Below are 19,398 nucleotides of genomic sequence, written 5' to 3' on the forward strand. Positions count from 1 at the left end.
AGAAAAAGAAAAAAGATGTATTTTATTTGATATTTTCCACGTAATAATAGGAAGCCACAGTTTAACAATAAATGATTCTATGCAAAGGACCCACTAGTGTAGTGGTTTAGAACAATTGTTCCCCCAGGCAATGTCCTGGGTTCAAGTCCTAGCATCAGTTTAGTGTTTGTGTGAGTTTAATATATTATCGTCCCTCTCAATAAGAAAGATCCTAAAAAAAAAAAACAATAAATGATTGTATTTTCTAACAATTTGATGATCACCTAGCTGACAAAGTCCATGTTAACTCCCCGTTGGAACCTATTGAGTTCAAATTTTCTTGAACATCACCTACATGCATCTCTTGTGGATACAGAAAAGGTCTGATAGGCATTTTTAGGCATTCAACATCTCCTCCGAGCATTTCTATGACTTTGTTCATGGAAGGCCGATCACTTGGCTTCATTTGAATACACCACAATGCAGTTATAACCATCTTTTTTATGATTTTCTTTTCCTCCTCATTAAAATCTGCCATCTCCAAGTCATTTCCCTTGTTATATTGGTCGTACGCCCATAACGGGAAGTAAGTTTGGCTTGAACGCTCTACCATTGAACTGAAATTCTTCCTTCGGCTTGCCATTTCCATGAGCAACATTCCGAAACTATAGACATCAGCTTTGTACGAAACACCTCCAATATTTTTGTAGAACAACTCAGGAGCAATATAGCCCATTGTTCCCCTTGCTGCCGTCAAAGAGACAATGCTATTATCTACAGAATATAATTTCGCAAGCCCGAAGTCAGAAATCTTTGGGTTAAAGTTCTCATCAAGAAGAATGTTATGAGGCTTGATATCAAAATGTAGAATTTGCATGTCACAACCTTGATGCAGATATTCAATCCCTCGAGCCACTCCGAGAGAAATCTCGTACATTTTCTTGCAACATAAGGGCATGCTTTCCTCTTTGGAATAAATATATTTATCAAGAGAGCTATTAGGCATGAAGTCATATACTAGAGCACGATTTAATCCCTCAACACAATAACCAACAAGTTGCACCACATTAACATGGTGAATCCTTCCAATGGTAGCTACCTCACTTGTGAAGTCTTGCCCGTTACCTTTGGGCTTGCCCAAGAGTTTAATTGCTACAAAACGGCCACTGCGCAACTTTCCCTTGAATACAGAGCCATAACCGCCTTCACCTAACTTGTCCTTAAATTTACTAGTCATCTTTTTAATTTCTGAGTAAGAGTACCTTATTGGCAAGAAGTTGCAATCATTTTGTAAAAAATCTTCTATGATGCTATAACTCGACAAATGTCTTCTTCGCCATTTATAGATCACCAACGCAATCAGACATGGAACCCCAAAAATTAGTCTTGCTGGGAAAAATAAACCTGACAAGAGATTATCACCAAAAAGAATCACGAGAAAACAAATTGGTTAGATCAACTAATGCTTTCAACATTTTTCTTGTTGTTTTGTTTCAGAAATATGTATTCTTTGATGTCATTCAAGAACATATACAAGCTCTTACAGAAGCAAATGAGTGGCAGCCATCCACGTCCTGCAAGAAACATAGCAAAAGTGGGGACAAAATCAAAGGCTTGACTATAGGTTTTGGAAAAGTAAACAAAATCAAAGAAATGATTATATGCAAGAAATACAAGATCTTACTGATGGTTTTGAAGGGAAACCATCGAGGATAATCTGCAAGAAATACAACAACAAATGTAAGTAAAAACAAAGACTTGACTGAGTTTGAATTGACCTATTTTTATTTATCACAAGTTCATTAGTATCTCACAATCCTCGTGATGTAATTGACAAGAAAAAAAGGGAAAAGAAAAAGAAATAAAAGAAGCTTTTGGGGAGAAAGTCCTTACCAATGTGCTCGCGTCCACGAGAAAAGTAAACTAGTGTGACAAAAAAAGGGAAAAACAAAAAAGAAAAAGCATTAGCACATCGAGTCATTACAATTTGAAATACCTCTATTCCGGCCACAAACTGCATTGTTGATCATGGAAAAATTGTTTTGGTATGTCTTATTTTGGGCAATATTCTCTTGCGAGACAAATATTTATGTCTGAAATTCACAATATGACAAGATAAGCTGTTTATATTGCCATACAATTTAGAAAGAGAATTACATCTTATTTTAAACTTTTTAATTGAGGGTTTTGATATAATATTACATTTCCTAGTGGAATCGAGTCTAAAGTGAATTGGAAGATGGGATTTCATAAATCCATAGTCTAAACAAATAAGGTGCAACAGTACTGCATGCTTCCAACTACTATTTGGTTGAATAATTTTTGAAATCAATTTATTTCCCCACTTTTTTAATCTAAGAAATGTTGAAATTTTATTTATATTTGGTCTATTCTGAATCTCATTTTTTTATAGAATAATACTTTTTTCTGATTAATGTGGGATCATATTCGAATTGGGACCTCTTTAAACATTGAGAAGAGAATTATACAATTAGACTAATATAGTAGGTAATTATAGGAAAATACTTTTACTATAAACACCAGCTCTTCTTCCAATTAGACTAATGTAGTACGTAAAATTTATGATGTATCTCATTCAATTATTTTTGTTTTGTTTTTTGAGAACATCTCATTCAATGTTATTAAAAGTATCTTCAATCCGTAACAAGACACTAAAAAAATAAGAAATAACATATAGCTAGATAGAGAGTGCCTTTACCGTAAATAGCCTCGCATAGAAATCGAAAGAAACCTACACGAACAAAGAAGAAGATAACATATTAGCACACCAAGTCCTTAAACTTAAGGATCAATTACATTTTCCATTCTTGTGGTTTGATATATGTACAATTTGCCTATGTCTTTTTAAAATTGAAAAAAACAACCTGAAAGTTATGAATCGGTACACCATTTGCCCCTCCGTGTCTGAAAATAGTTTGTCTTTACTTGCAATGGCAACGGGTGAAAAAGCAAAATAAAAAAGAGTAGGGCAGTCACTATTCACATGAATAGTATCTGCCCTTACTTACCCTTGTCCTTTGCCAAGGCACTACGGATGGAAGTGCTCTTATATGAATGTCAGATTGATGTCATGTGGGCCATTTTTCAACCCTCTTTATATTCAGAAGGCTATGATTTTCTTTAAAGAAACTCTTTATTTGTTGTCCTTGGATTTTAGGTCCTAAGTTCGATTCCCCCTTCTTCTAATGTTGCTTATACAAAAAATTAAAAAATTAAAAAAAGAGGAGGAAGAAAAAAAGATGAAGGTACTAAATGATGTAAGTTGTCATGGGATGGGGGTTATGGGGAAGAGAGAGAGTGGCGGGGGATGCCTGTTGGAGGTGGTCTGAGAAATTGTTGAATCGAAGTGACAACGCCAACGGGATTCGGGCCGCCATGGTTGTTGTTTGCTGGGGTAACTCAGGATGGGGGGCCTGGAAAGGAAGAGGACGAGAGATTTTTTTGTTCTGAATTTTGATTTCTAATTAATTTAATTTAATATGACAAAAAAATTAGTTAACATAATGTTTTTAATATTTAATATGAATTAAAATTTTAAAATTGAGTTTTTAAGTTTTAATTAATCGTTTGACTGGAAATTGTTGGCCTCCCTAGAATCTAGGGAAAGTGAGACAAATATGTGTGGAAAAAAAAGAAGTAAAGTTAAACAAAATGAGTTTCAGGAGCAAAGCGAGACTCAAATATACTTTAAGGAGGGTATATTGAAAAAATCAAAAAGTTACTTTTAGTCCCTGTAGTTTACCACTTATACCACTTTTATCCATGTAATTTCTATTTTAAGCAATTCAAAGACAATCAAGAATTTCTATCAAATATCAAAGATGTCTTAACTTCTGTTACTTTTTGGACACGTGCTCCTCACATGGAGGGCCAATTTGGTCCAACCATACCATACTTGGGAGAAAAACTTGTGATATGAGATCAGCAAACCACATAAGTACCCCACCCCAATCAAATGCTGCCACCTATCAAGCCTTTTGACTTCTCATTTCCTATTCCCTTCCGTATCTCTCCTGAAACGCTCCTTTTTTCTTTTTATATTTTTTCCATCTGAACCTTCAATCCTCCCCACCTCCATGATTGACCAAATTGTCCCTCCATGTGAGAGGCACATGTGCAAAAGTAACAGAAATTGGACACATTTGACAGAAATTCCCAATTATCCTTGAATTGTTCAAAATAGAAAGTATATCAAATTGAAATATACAAACTAAAGTGAAAAAAATTAATAAATTACAGGATCAAAAGTGACCATTTATCATTAAAAAAGAGTGTTGTTAAACGAACATTAAAATTAACTAAGTACACCCTACTGCTAAACTATTTGTTGAATTACTAATTTACCCTAATATAAAATGACCAAAAAAGATATACTGAATTGTGAAACAAATAAAATTTTAATAAGTAAACCTTACTCACTATATTCAACCCTTATCAGACATAGAAAAGTCTTCGTATTGCTTGGTGCTCACGAATAACGCAGCGAGTACTAGTTTAGGATTGGTATTACGAAATTAAAGATTTTGATGAAACCCAAAATCTGAAAAGAGGGCACAGATTCATGTAAAAAGAGAAACCTAGTTTAGGATTGATATTAGAGTGTTGTACTAGGGCTATTTTTGGTAGTTAAATAAGGTGTACTTAGTTAATTTTACATTTTAATTAAAATATTATGGTTAACTTATATTATAAGGTGTACTCAATTAATTTTAGGATTCGTTTAACAGTACTCTTAGAAAATAAGCCATTTAATTATTTGACAAAAACTAAAAAAATTGGTCTTTCTTTATTGTAGGTGTTCGACGAAACTCCCAAACCAATGTCGCTTGCATTGTAGGTGTTCGACGGAATTCCCAAACCAAAGTCACTTTTGTTTACCGGCGTAGTCTGATTTGTTAATTTATATATGTTGATCGTGGAGTATGAGGTGTTAAGTTATTATATGTTGATGGCTGTTGACGAATTTTTCTTGTTGGGTACAGGTGCCTCAGGTATCTTTTGTCAATTGAAATTTTAAAATTTAAGTTTAGGAGTAAAAGGTGCATAAATTCAGAAATTTCAGTTTGTTTCTATCTCAAGTGGTAAAGTTGAAAAGCCGAGTTAAATTTAACTAAGAATTTCAATTTTCGTACTTTAGTTTAAAGTAAACCGTTCTCCTGTTGGATTGTTTGACATTATTATTTGATACATTGCCAAATATGTGAATAAGAATCATTTGTCATGTTTATTCTTTCTTGAATGTGTAGATTAGATTCATGATTAGACAACACAAGTATTTTCTTGATACTTCTAGTCACGAGAAGTCTGAATTCCCCTAACTTCCTTCTATGCACTCTCATAAACTAAAAGTGCAACAAATTAGACATATATAGTCAATAGCCATGGCCTAGAATTCACGTACCTGGGATGGTGTGTGGAAAACATTTAAGATTATAACTCCATTGGCCTTGGCAGATAGGAGCTATTTCATCAGGCCAATATACTGTAAGGTCAAAGCCATACATGAGGGCACTGTGTACGGATTCATAAGAGGTATTGTGGCCATTAGGGTAGCTCAAGAGGGCCAAAGCCAACCACTCTGCACTGCAACCCTCGTTCAAATCCCCCACTTCCATAACCCCAACCTTCACATAACTGTACGTCTTTTGTTGGACCAAAGAAGCATTTATATGCAAGCATGGAGCAGTGTCCACGTACAGAGAAGAATTCACTGGATTCGAACACTTGATGTAAAATACAGGTGTCGAAAGCAGATAACCTGACATATTATATGCACTATATGGATCCCTTAAAAAAGGTGGAAAATTTTGAGGCATGGAGGAGCAATTGTTGTTCTGGAGGCCAGGATCTACGAGTCGGATTGTTTGGTTGTGGTAGTTGATTGCCTGGACATAGTATTTTCCTGAAGGAGGTAGGTCTACAACAAGTGTAATGTTGTTCTCACAGGACAGAGTATACATTACATTGCCGCAGTGCTTTGGATCATGTTTTAGTCGGAAAGGATAGCTTATGTTGTGGATATTGCCGCAGGAAGAGGTACACTTAGTACTGTTGTCTTTCGCGTTACAAGTTTCGCTGGATAACCCAACAAGAAGTGCTACTATCAAAACCCACCTAGACAAGGCCAAGAACCTGCTTCCCATGGGGAGAGAGAGAGAGAGAGAGAGAGAGAGAGAGAGAGCAGAGAGAGAGCAGAGAGAGGGGTTGTTTGGCATTCAAACTAGCTTAATATTTAGACAGTTTCTTATAAGAGATGGTAAATGTGTGTATGAGCACACTATCCAGAAGAATTTTTCAAATTTCCTATTGGATAACATTTGAAAAATATCAAAAGAAAAGTCATGCAGCAAGCAAGCAATTTAATTATTAGAAGCCTAGGTAGGCCATGACGTTAGAGAGTCAGTCAAATGGTCGACAAAGTTGATTGAAAATTTTATAGTGCCATTTCAGCCGGGTTTTGTTGACTTCTTGAGTTTGATTTTCCTTCTGTTTTGGTCAAAGTTTTGGCCTTGGTTTGTAAATTCATTTATTTACTGTAAAAGCGCCAAGCTTGTTTCCGATTTCTTGTGAGTGGTCAATTGAACACGGTCAATTCATTGCTGTACTCGACATATCTATCCAAATACATCTGCTCAGGAAAAAATCCAGTGCCACTCAGAAATGCAGCAATTCCTCATCTCTTGCCTTTGCATATTGTATATGGTTTTCGTCAAAGCAGGTGGAGCAGGACAAGATACGTGCACAGAATCCAAGTGCAGAGATGATCATGGCCTGGCAATCCATTTCCCGTTCCACCTTGAACATCGTTGTGGTGATCCTGGCCTTGAATGCAGTGGTAGACAGGAGAAGGTTCTTGAGGAGCAAGTAGCACTAGTAAAATTCTTTGTCAAAAGCATAGATTACAAGCGTGGGCTAATCGAAGTATATAACACAGATGGTTGCCTGCTGTTAAAGCCTTTAGAAACCCTTAACATTCCAGTGTCCCCCTTCCACTTATTAGATTCCAACATACGTAATTGATAGGATTTTTAGTACTTGTGCAAACAGTGTTAAAAATCACATAAAATACTTGCAAGAATACAAGGCTATTGTAGTATAGATGCTCATGCAAGGTCGTTTTCCTCAAGGACTAATTAGCAATTTATGTAAAAACAAATTCCAATTACTACTTAAAATAAAAAGTCAAGAAAGATGATTATAAATTTGGTGGATTCTAAAAAACAAATATTAAACAAAAACAAATACGATTGAGAGAAAGAGTTTTGAATATCAATTTATAAAAACACTAGGGTTTGACCATCACCTAGCAATCCTATGAACTTTTACCAATTACTTATGATTTGCACATGCCACTTTGAAGGTTAGGTTTTCCTAATGTATATTCTACTTGGAACCTCCAACACAGAACGTATATCCAACATGCAACCCGTCCGGACGTTCGGATCAAATCTGAACATGAAAGACTCATTAAGTTTTGTGAAAACCCTTTGAAAAACCATGCAACCCTTAAGACGTGGTGTTCATCTTAAGTGAAATTACAATTATTAATCACAAGAAGCTAGCATCAATTTCAGGGAACCTTCCGACCAAAATTGCATCCAATTACTTTTCTAAAGATCCTAATGGTGATCAGGCATTAAGACAATTAGATAGTTTAAAACAGTGATTAACAATTCAAAATACGCATGCACTCATCATAAGCAATTAAATAAAAATCACATATTCATGCTAAGGTTCAAGGCTTCACCCTAGCAAAAGAAATTTAGTTACGCATACTCATAATTGAAATCCAAGAAAATATCATTAAGAAGAAAAGAACGAAAACACCTGAAAGTTGTGAAAACCCAAAACCCTAGCAATTGCTCTCCACAATACAAAGTTCAAAAGTAATTCAGAAGTCCTCAATTCCCTGTGAGAAAGAGCTTAAATACCCCTTAAAACCTAGCTGCCAATGTACAACTTTTCTATCCCCACAAGGAAACTAATTAAAATAAAATAATACTAGGAAATAAAGTCCAAATTGGAATAGGAGAATCTGCCTAAAATCTGCCCAGCCACGTTTTGGCCCCAAATCTCCTCCAAATCTGGCCCAAGAGAGCTTGTTTTAAAGATAAAAATGTTCTGAACACTTCTCTAGAAGGCCACGAACCCATCCGAGGTCATCTTGGGCTCCAAAAACGCAATAAAAGCCCAACACGTCACTATTCTAGCACCGCGCACTGCTCCTTTATTTTATTGCCAGAAAATAACCGCTTGGAAGAAAAATCTGAAATTTTGATACGATCAAGCTAAGTGACTCAAGAACGTCCTCCAACTGGAATTACTCCAAAATTCCTCAATTTGATTATGTTTTGCTCCAGAGAGAGTCGAAAGTCCTATATTGAAAATATAATTCAAAGTATCAAAATTCTTCCAAAATATTAACCAAAATATACTAAGAATGAGGTTAAATATATAATATAAAATATGTCCATCAGTAATGTTACCTTATTCCTTTGTCCTACGCTTGCTGAAAGAGATATATATGCGTATCAAGTACCCTGCCTCAGCAGCAGTCCTGGCTACAGAGTTTATGGCGTTTCTTCTTTTTTTGAATTATTTCAGCACTTCCCTGCCCTACAGTCTTGTACAAGGATGTATGATGTTTTATCAGTTCCATTTGGGACTTGGGTTGGAGGTGACAGCTCTATTCTTCGCTTCAAATGGTCTGAACCAAATTGTACCGAATGTGAAGCAGAGGGCAAGAGGTGTAGATTGAACAAGAATGGCATCAAAAGTGAAGTTGAATGTATTCACTTGAGGAAAGCAAGTAAGGATTTGTTTCACATATATTCTGCTCAATTTTGTAGAGTTTCCAAAGTAAATCATATTTGCAAACTTGATGACCAATATGATAATCTGCTTGCTGGTTCAGGGTCATTTTCAGAAACATGACAGTCTGATTTTTCCAATTATGTTTATGTTTTATAGGCAAAACAATGGAATTCGTGGCAACAGGTGAGTTATCTAAGACTGGTCTTTTCTTTTGCTTTGTTTCATGTTGAGACGACGTTGGAAGATATATGTTTGCTCAAGGATTGTATTTACTTGTAGGTGCAACGCTGGGTTCATCTTTTCTTTTAGTACTGGTCATTGCAGTGTATCGTGTCTATAGCGCTGATCAAAAGGAGAAAGAGAATCAACTGAAAATCGAAAGATTTTTAGAGGATTACAAAGCTCTCAAGCCAAGCAGATATTCATATGCAGATATTAAGAGGATCACAAATCAATTCAAGGACAAGTTGGGCCAAGGAGCCTATGGAACTGTTTTTAAAGGAAAGCTTTCTTCTGAATTCTTTGTGGCTGTGAAAGTACTTAACAATTCCAAGGGAAATGGGGAAGAGTTCGTAAACGAAGTGGGAATGATGGGCCATATCCACCACGTCAACGTAGTTCGCTTGGTTGGCTTTTGTGCTGATGGATTTAGACGAGCTCTTGTTTATGAGTTCTTCCCCAATGGTTCGCTGCAGGATTTCATTTCATCAGCGGATAGTAAGAACAGTTTCCTTGGTTGGGAAAAGTTGCATGATATTGCAGTAGGCATAGCCAAAGGAATTGAATATCTTCACCAGGGATGTGATCAAAGAATCCTCCATTTTGACATCAAACCCCATAATGTTTTGCTAGACCACAACTTCACTCCAAAAATTTCTGATTTTGGTTTGGCCAAATTATGTTCCAAGGATCAAAGTATGGTGTCAATGACTACAGCTAGAGGCACCATGGGATACATTGCACCTGAAGTGTTCTCTAGGAATTTTGGAAATGTGTCTTACAAGTCAGATGTCTATAGTTTTGGAATGTTGTTGCTAGAGATGGTAGGAGGAAGGAAGAATATTGGTTCAAGCGCAAAGGACACAAATGAAATTTACTACCCAGAATGGATCTATAATCTTCTAGAAGGAGGAGATGACCTACGAATCCATATTGGAGATGATGGAGATGGTAAAATCCCGAAGACACTTGCAATTGTAGGGCTCTGGTGCATCCAGTGGCACCCGGTGGATCGTCCGTCTATGCAAATAGCGGTTCATATGTTAGAAGTAGGGGATAACTTGGTCATGCCTCCTAATCCTTTTGTCTCTGCAGGTCCTACAACAACACATGCAAGCATCCCAGCAAGACGCCTAGAGTTAGAAGCAATTCCTGAATTAGAGTAAAATGTATAAGTATATGTATACGCACCAATGTAAGTAATATTAACAACCTATGTGCTCGAACTCGTTGAACATGTAATAATTCTAGCCTAAAATGAGGGCGTTGGGTATTAGATACTTTATTCAGGGACATAAATTATTATTTTTTTGTTATTGAGAATTTGGGATTCCTATCCTTTGTACATCAGTTGGTGATAAAAAGTTGGTATACAAGTTGGCGTCTGTTGCATATTGATACTTTTTTTTTTTTTTTTTTTCCAATCGACCAATATAAAGGTGGTCTCCATAACTCTTATACTCTTTAAGATACCCGATAAGGTAATTAGAGCATTCCCATTGGAGAAAAACTTCATTAGGGAGCGCCTAGCCATGTAGCAGATTGACTGACGGGTTATACCAAGTTAAATGAAATGTATATTTTAGAAAGTACATGTCACTAATCAGACCATAAGGTACGGAATTCCCAAAAGCCAAGGTCCAAAGCCAACTCGGTGAAGTCTTTTGAAATCACTTGTAGGATAACTAAAAATGCCCAGAGAGGAGTGAATAGGCTAATTCAAGATTATTAGCAGTAAATAAAATAGATTTTTAAAGCATGATTGATATGGCTTATCAATCCTGAAATGTGTAGAGCTTAAAGTAAAAGAACATGCAGATATTTATTTTACGTGGTAAAACCCCACCTCTGGGGAACATCCACGGGACTCCTTAGTCCAGAACAAATCCAATATAGAATCAAAATTACAAGAAGTACTCACACACTTATCCTAGACCCAATCTAGATAAGTTTATCGACTTCTTCATAACTCAACTTCTATCACGGGATGATCTTCGAGACTCTTTATGTTGAACGCAATACTGGTCATGATTGCTTCAAGCTCGCCAGAGGATAAATGCCACAACAGTCTTGGTATCCTCAACCGTATGAGCCACCGATATGTATATGAATGTAATATGAATGATAAAAGGATTTGATAAATCACCAAGCAAACAAGGAACACTTGATGACTTATCTGAAAAATATGTACAGTAGCTTTCTCTTCAAAATTCAATATGCTCAAAAACCAATCGTTGAAAGTTCAAAAAGTTTGAAAGGGAAAACCCAACGTTTTATAAAAGGCAGGTTTTCTCTCAAAAGAGATAAACCTAAGTGACCACTAATTCTCTCCAACTTTGACTTTCAAACCTAATCCAATATGGTCTTTCTTCATTTAGATACCAAACAGAAGACACAATACTATCTAATTATGAATATGAATTGTGATTCAATATGAGTCTTAAGTGATGACACCAAACAACCACTTTTATGAAGAAACAATCATCTCCTAAAACAAGTTAATTAGGAGATGAGCGTGGTGCACATCACTACTCACTACTACATTTTACGATTTGCGCGACGAAGAAAATTTCGTTGTGCAGAGTTACATTTAGTTGCACAAATTCAAGCGCGACAGAAAATTCGTCGGGCACAATCTGTCGCGCAAAGAGCGTGAATAAAGACTTTGCGCGACCAATTTTTTCATTCGTCCCGCAAAATTGTGCGACGGTTACCTTTCGTTACACAAAAGGTTCAAGGACGACACAACAGTTCCTCGCACGAACTTATGAGCGACGAAAGAAGATTCGTCGCCACAACAATGCACGGTGGATAATATTCGTCGTGCGATACGTTTCGTAGACATTTGCGGCACCAAGAGTTCTTCGTCACGCAATTCGTGTCTACACATTTTGCGCGACGAAAAACCGTTGTGGCACATATCCTTTTTGCGCGACGAAACGCTTCGTCGCGCAAGAATAAATTATATGTATTTTTAAAAAATGTATCATTTTTATTTTGTAATGTGTGAATTTGCGCGACGAGAAAGGTTCGTCGTGCAAAATTAATATGTATAAATATTATTTAATTTTAATATTACGTTTGTTTTTTTTATTTTATTAAAAAATAAATTTGGTTTTTTTTTGGTAATAAAATGAAATTCCAATAAAAAAAATGAATTGTAAAGAACACATTTATTATATAAAATAAAATAAATGTATGCTGCAAGAGAAATATTTAAAAAATAATTATGAAAATAAAAAAATAATCAAATAATGTTCCAAAATCTACATTGTCGTCTAGCACATGCGGTTCAGAGGTCTGGGGGTCTACATGGGCCGTCGTCTGGTGGGGATGCTCGGGATGGACGGGCTCGGAGGTCGGCGCATCAAAATGCGGGACTAGAATGCCGGACTGTGCGAGGGACTGCAGAATGACCGACATTTGACTCTGAAGAGTGGCCACCTGTGATGTCAAAGTAGTGACCTGACTGTTTGACTGCGCTGATGAACGGGGTTTGGGTTCCCTCCGCCTGGCATTCCCCATCCCTCGACAATATGTCCCCGGTCTCCTCCCTAGAGTCTGATCCAATGTCTCCGTCAACATCTAAAACCCAGCACCCTGTGGAGGATCCACAGACTCGATCGGAGTATCAGGAGGAAGTTGGGAGGCGGACTCCTGAAGAACCAACTGGCTCTTCTCCACCATCGTCGTCTGTTTAGCATAACATAAAATATAAATTAAAACATTCATATAATAAACTTTAAACTTGAATGTGTAACATAATAATTAAAATTAAATAATACTTACATGAAGGGACTCGGCCAACTCATTCCCAGGTCGAACATAAACGTCGCCAAAGACGTCAATCTCTGGGAATTTGGACCCCCCCTAAATTGAACAAGAGAAGAAAAATATTAGTACGAAAAAATAAATTAAGAATAATGAAATATTAAAAATAAAATAAAAATTATTTTATTATTACCTGCCGTCGTGCATCCATCCTATAGGAGAAGGGCCTGGAACCTGAATGATGGAGAAGAGTCTTCTTCTTCCTATTGCCCTTATTGACTTTGGCTTTATTCTGTTATACAAAAAATAAAACGTATTAGTTGAAATTGAAATTAAATATAAAAAATTAAAAAAACATTAGTAAGAAAAATATAAATTTGAAATTCATATTACAAATTACCACAAAAGCGGGCGCCTGAAAATGAGCTTAGAGCCACGCACAACTATCCTCCCGCCCCTCAAGCTCCTTCGGGCAACCCTCCTGTAGAGCGACTTGCGGATCATCAAACGCCTCAAAATAGTGGTGCAAGTCGCTCTTCCACTGTTTGTACCTCTCAGAGAAGAGTCTGTTAACGTACGCCAACGACTCGTTGTCGAGGTCCTCCAAGTTGTAGTTCGTCTGCAATAAATTAATTACATACATTTAAATAATAGAAATATAAAGTTTGAAAGAAAAAGAATTAAAAGGCCTACATACCGACAACTGGCCGCGAACCTCCGTCTTGATCTCATCAGGCATGACCTTCCAAGACTTCCTCCAAGTTGTAGTTCGTCTGCAATAAATTAATTACATACATTTAAATAATAGAAATATAAAGTTTGAAAGAAAAAGAATTAAAAGGCTTACATACCGACAACTGGCCGCGAACCTCCATCTTGATCTCGTCAGGCATGACTTTCCAAGACTTCCATTTCATCGGGCAATGGCTCCGAACCACATGACCAATGTCGTGGGCCAAGGAGCTATGCAACTCCGCCATCGGTGCAGCCCGATGTCGCTCGTCATATCCGATGTTGATACGACTGTTGGTCACCCGGGTGACCTTCGCCGTCTTCAACTGCCAACACGGCCCTCTGGTGTTCTTCTTGGCTGCAAAGAAAGATGACATTAATGTTAAATAAATAACAAATTTAACTATAAAATACACACAAAAACAAAAACAAAAACAAAAATCAAAACAAAAATCAAAACAAAAATAAAAAGAACTAGAGTTTAAGGAAATCTATACCTGGCTGTGACCCCGATGCATCAGTCGATGTGGTGTCGGTGGTGCTGGCTGGCCGATGACGCCGCCTGGCGCTAACAGGCTGCGCCACTGATGAAGCCGATGAAACAGGTGCCTGGGACCCCGCGGGACCAACTGCCAAGTGGTCCATCAGTGTTGGCGCAGTGGCAGCAGATGTCGGCTGAGCCGGATGCTCCGAACTCTGTGTAGTCGTCACCGCCCTACGACGTCTAATCAGGTCTGACATCTGCACAATTTCATTAATACACATACAAATTAATAAAATATATGAATATTTGAAAGCACATACAATTTTATTAAGATTCTTGACCTAGGGTTTGCGAGTTTGGAGTATCCGGGACTCCGATCCACGATCCGTCGAATCCTAGATGATCCTAGAAATACAAGGTACACTATACGTGAGTTTGAGTTCGATCCAACGGTCTGAACATAACAAACCCGGAAATCTCACAATAGGCAAAATCCATTCGAGACTCCAACAGCAACCAAATTCCAATCCGAAAAGACCTACGCGCTCGTGACAACTAAGGGATTGCACTGGGACCCAATGCATGACTGCTATAGTATCCCACGCGCCACCACACGCGCCGGCAGCGCGTGGGTGTCCAAAGAGATACCAATCGCCGGAAAATTCTAAAAGCTAAGGGCCAGGGTTCCTACCTTAGGTTGAAAACATCAATTGGAGCCATTATTGTTCTCGAACCTACCCCGAAAAATGGCAAGAAGCGGTCGGAATTGAAATTCAAAAACCGACCGAAACTTAGGGTTTAAAATCGATTGTCGTATTGCTACAATTACTGAAATCCTACCCAACCATCAGCTAAAGCATCAAAAATAGTCCAGAAACCATACCTCAGGTGTCGGATTTGGTCGCCGGAGGAGAGAGAATGAGGGCAGCGAAGATTCGGTGAAAACTGAGCAAATTCTAGCGGCTGGCTCGACGGTGACGGCGGGGAAGCTCCGGGGTACCAGGGTTGTGGCGGCGCGGTCCAAATTCCACTGGGGTAGGGGGCTGAGCTGACAGCGGAGAGAGAGAGAGAGAGTTAGGGCAAAAATCAGAATCTGGGGAAGAAGGAGGTCATCACGTTGTTTCTGAAATTTTATTCAATTTTGCGCAACGAATAAATAAAAGCGTCGCGCAAAATATTTTAAATGACTCTTGCGCGACGACATAAGTATAACTTCCGTCGCGTAATATTGTGAGTCCGGCAAAATTTGGTATTAGGGTAGGGTTGAGCGGTTTTGCGCGACACATAGACATGTGTTTCGTCGCGCAAGGTTGTCATTCTGCCAAAATTTTGGGACTTAGGGTTTAGCAGGAGAGAGAAAAGTGAAAACTTTGCGCGACGCTGTCCGTATTCGTTGCGCAATGTTGTAATTCTGCCAAAATTTGGGGTTTAGGGTTTATTGGGGCAGAGAGATTGCGTGACGAATATGGACAGCGTCGCGCAAGTCTGCTTTCTGTACACTCGAAAAAAATTTGGACCAAGTGTTCAAGGGGGAAGAGGGTGAAAGGGCTGACTGAGATTGCGCGACGACGAAATAAAAAGTTCGTCGCGCAAGATTGTTTTCTGCACACTTTGTGCGACAAATCAACGTTATTCGTCGCGCAATGTTGTAATTCGCCAAAATTTGGGGTTTAGGGTTTCTTGGGCAGAGAGATTGCGCGACGAATATGGACAGCGTCGCCCAAGTCTACTTTCTGTACACTCGAAAAAAATTTGGACCAAGTGTTCAAGGGGGAAGAGGGTGAAAGGGCTGACTAAGATTGCGCGACGACGAAGTATTAAGTTCGTCGTGCAAGACTGTTTTCTGCAGGCTTTGTGCGACAAATCAACGTCATTCGTCCCGCAATGTTGTAATCCGGCCAAAATTTGGGGTTTAGGGTTTATTGGGGCAGAGAGATTGCGCGACGAATATGGGACAGCGTCGCGCAAGTCTGCTTTCTGTACACGCGAAAAAAATTTGGACCAAGTGTTCAAGGGGGAAGAGGGTGAAAGGGCTGACTGAGATTGCGCAACGACGAAGTAATAGGTTCGTCGTGCAAGACTGTTTTCAGCACACTTTGTGCGACCAATCAACGTTATTCGTCGCGCAAACCCTAAACCCTAAACCCTAAACCGCGGAAAGCCTAAACCCGAAACTAGTTTCAATGATCCAACCGGCAAACTTGTTTTTTTATACTTCGAGATCGTATACGCCGAAAATCGGAAAAAACAAACATTAAGAGATCAATTAACGGGACAAAACTTTTCGACGGTTCTAAATGAAAAGTCATGATTTAACGGTTATTTTAACTCCGATTTTTATGGTTTTTTACAGCTACATTTCTTGAGCCTATATGAATACAATTACTGAATTTGATCTTCAATTTAAAATGTTTACACTAGGGGGATACCACATAATCTTATGTTATATTTAATGAAAGTATAAATAAACTCTTCCTTGTTGGTGAATATATGGTTTTGATGGCATACGCATTCTACCAAACTAGTTTCAGTAATCCAGCCGTCAAACTTGTTTGTTTATACTTCGAGATCTTAGACCCTAAAAATTAAAAAAAAAAACATTCAGAGATCAAGTAACGGGATAAAACTTTTCAACGGTTATAAATGAAAAGTCATGATTTAACGGTTATTTTAACTCCGATTTTGATGATTTTTTACAGCTACACTCCTTGAACCTATATGAATACAATGAACTAACTCGATCGTCAATTTCAAATATACATGTGTATATATATTATATTATAAAATAATATATATTTGCGCGACGAGAGGTACCTTGTCGTCGCGCAAAATTTCATCGCGTGACGGATGTTAGGTTGTCGGGTAATGTTTTAACTTTACGCGACGAGTGTATTGTGGGTCGCGCAAACTATGCGCCTCATCGCGCAAGGATTTCGCGCCATTTACTTATTTAGGTCAAATTGTGTATCATTTTCATTTTTTAAAAATGTTTGGTGTCAATAAATTTCAAACTTTGTATGAAAAGGGTTTAGATATATTTATTTATCAATGTTTTATAACAATTTTTTTTTTCATTTTTCATTTTTTTGTGTATGTCAATTTTTTTAATAATGTCTCACGCTTTTGTTGTTGCATTGACCTAACTCGATTGTTCTTTTTCTTTTATAAAGTGAAGTGATAAACTTTCATAAACTCATGAAAAGTCGATCAAAGTTAGAATTGGATTGTTTATCATTTTCATTTTGTAAAAGTGTTTTGTCAAAATAAATTTAAAAATTATTGTTAAAAGGGTTTGGATATATTGATTTACCATGTTTTATAACTAAATTTATTTTAATAATGTTTCATTTCTCCACATATATAAGGTTTGGATATAACAACTACATATATTCAAACATTTGTATTACACAAAATCTGTACACTAGCATAATAAAATTACAAAAAAATTCATTATTCATCATCTGAACTATAATAACTTTCGTTATCGTCGCTATCATCACTTTCGGTCTCCCAATCCTCCTCCTCCTCCTCTATAGCTACATCATCATTGTTGCTTGGGCCCACTGCAACATCGAATCTCAGAAGATCACTGAGGTCAATTGTAATTGACTGAATCGGTATTTCTATTGAAGACACTCCTTGTATTTGAAATGGTTCTTGTATAACATGTGTATTTCGAAGTGTTTCCGCATCATTTTTCATTGAAGATTCTAAATGTTGGTCAGCCACATTGTCGACGTCGTTGTCAGTTGGGTCTAGTTCTGGTATAGCATACACATTCCTATGATCCATCTTCTGAACAACTTTCCAACTGCACCCGGCTTTAGGGTCATCTAGATACACAATTTGTGTTGCCATGTTTGCTAAAATGTAAGGGTCGTCATCATACCAAGTTCTGTTAATGTTCACAGATAGTAAGCCATGGTCGATTTTAACACTTCCCGGCCTATTTGGGTTGCTATCAAACCATCGACACTTAAACATGATCACTTGGTATGGATCTTTGTAAAGCAATTGAACGACAGTTGTGAGTTTGTCATAGAAATCAATGTTCGTACTTTCGCCTCCACCTGGGACATGGACACCGCTGTTTTGCGTACACAACTTGTCATCTCGTGCAGCCCCCAAAAATTTGACGCCATTAATACAACAACCCGAAAACAATTCAGCGCGAATCGGGCCGAACGCCAAGTTATATAACTCATCACTGTAAGTGGGGGAATTCGATGATTTCAACTTATTCACTAATATAATACAAAACCATTCACAGGTTAGTTTGACAAAATTAAATACTACAATTTATATGTGTCAAATACAAAACACTTATAACTTACAGAATCCAAAAACCATTGTGGAAACAATTCACGGTGTTTTTGGGCATCTCTTCATGCTCATCTAAGTATGTCATTATCTCATCACAATTGTTCAGTACGAACCAATGCGCTACCTCCATGTCATTTCTAGAAAACGACTCTCCTCGTCCAGGATCTCCAAAGGGTCGTGCGCTTTGGGCAAAACAGAAGGTTTTTCCTTTCTCATACCTCCGTCATTATTGCGCTGAGGACGATTGAAAGCCGTCTCCACATCTTTTAAATACATTCCACAGAAAGTAAACGACTCATATTGAACCCAAGCCTCTATAATTGATCCTTCGGGCTTCGCCCTATTGCGTACACTTTTTTTCAGCTCTCCAAGAAGCCTGTCAAAATAAAACGATATGATACAAATTAGCAAGCCTGTGATAATGATGCATACATAAACGATAAGGATTATATACCTTTCTATTAGATACATCCAGCGATAGTTGATAGGACCAGCAAGCAATGCCTCTTCTGGCAAGTGAACCATCACGTGCATCATACTTTTAAAGAATGCTGGAGGAAATATCATCTCAAACTTGCATAGGACTTGGATAATTTCATGGCGCAACTGAAACATGTCTGTCTTTCGCAATGTTTTTGCCGTCAGTTGGGAAAAAAATCTGGACAATAACATGATTGGCTTCACAACATCTTCCGGCAATAGATGTCGAATACCCACAGGAAGTAGGCATTGCATAAACACATGGCAGTCATGGCTCTTCAGTCCAGTAAATTTACCCCCGTCAACATTCACGCAACGTGCGATATTAGAAGCATACCCATCAGGAAACTTTACAGACGATACAAACTTTAGAAACTCTTTTTTGTCATTCGGTTTCATAGCAAAGAATGCCAGATCCCTTCTAGCTTTATCACTGTCCCTGTTATCCATAAACCCCTTCGTATGCCCATTCTTTCTAAATCAAGACGGGCTTTGATTGTGTCCTTTGTCTTGCCCTCGATATCTAGAATCGTGCCCACCAATGTGTCAAATACATTTTTCTCAACATGCATCAC

The 19,398-nt window shown here is 37.7% G+C and overlaps 2 protein-coding genes across 2 annotated transcripts; one reads left to right on the forward strand and one right to left on the reverse strand.

Moving 5' to 3' along the window:
* LOC18786651 (LEAF RUST 10 DISEASE-RESISTANCE LOCUS RECEPTOR-LIKE PROTEIN KINASE-like 2.1) lies at window positions 192-6,183 on the reverse strand. Its single transcript, XM_007219099.2, has 6 exons — window positions 5,402-6,183; window positions 2,699-2,731; window positions 1,873-1,902; window positions 1,664-1,696; window positions 1,524-1,553; window positions 192-1,383 (listed from the first exon to the last, which is right to left on the reverse strand). The coding sequence occupies exons 1-6, from the start codon at window positions 6,141-6,143 to the stop codon at window positions 260-262; spliced, it is 1,992 nt and encodes a 663-aa protein (XP_007219161.2). The 5' UTR covers window positions 6,144-6,183; the 3' UTR covers window positions 192-259.
* On the forward strand, window positions 6,594-10,385 carry LOC109947692 (rust resistance kinase Lr10-like). Its single transcript, XM_020558453.1, is given in 4 exon segments — window positions 6,594-7,031; window positions 8,478-8,809; window positions 8,971-8,997; window positions 9,094-10,385. Coding segments are annotated over 4 exon segments (1,836 nt in total). The 5' UTR covers window positions 6,594-6,660; the 3' UTR covers window positions 10,200-10,385.

The sequence above is a fragment of the Prunus persica genome, chromosome G2, assembly GCF_000346465.2.
Source record: "Prunus persica cultivar Lovell chromosome G2, Prunus_persica_NCBIv2, whole genome shotgun sequence".
Classification (NCBI taxonomy): Eukaryota; Viridiplantae; Streptophyta; class Magnoliopsida; order Rosales; family Rosaceae; genus Prunus; species Prunus persica.

Excerpts from the sequence above, each read along its gene's own strand:
- LOC18786651 (XM_007219099.2), bottom strand. The coding sequence starts at position 6,143 with ATGGGAAGCAGGTTCTTGGCCTTGTCTAGGTGGGTTTTGATAGTAGCA. Across the intron at positions 2,732-5,401 it reads TTTTCCACACACCATCCCAG|GTTTCTTTCGATTTCTATGC; the intron begins GTACGTGAATTC and ends TTGTTCGTGTAG. Across the intron at positions 1,697-1,872 it reads TCGTGGACGCGAGCACATTG|ATTATCCTCGATGGTTTCCC; the intron begins GTAAGGACTTTC and ends TATTTCTTGCAG.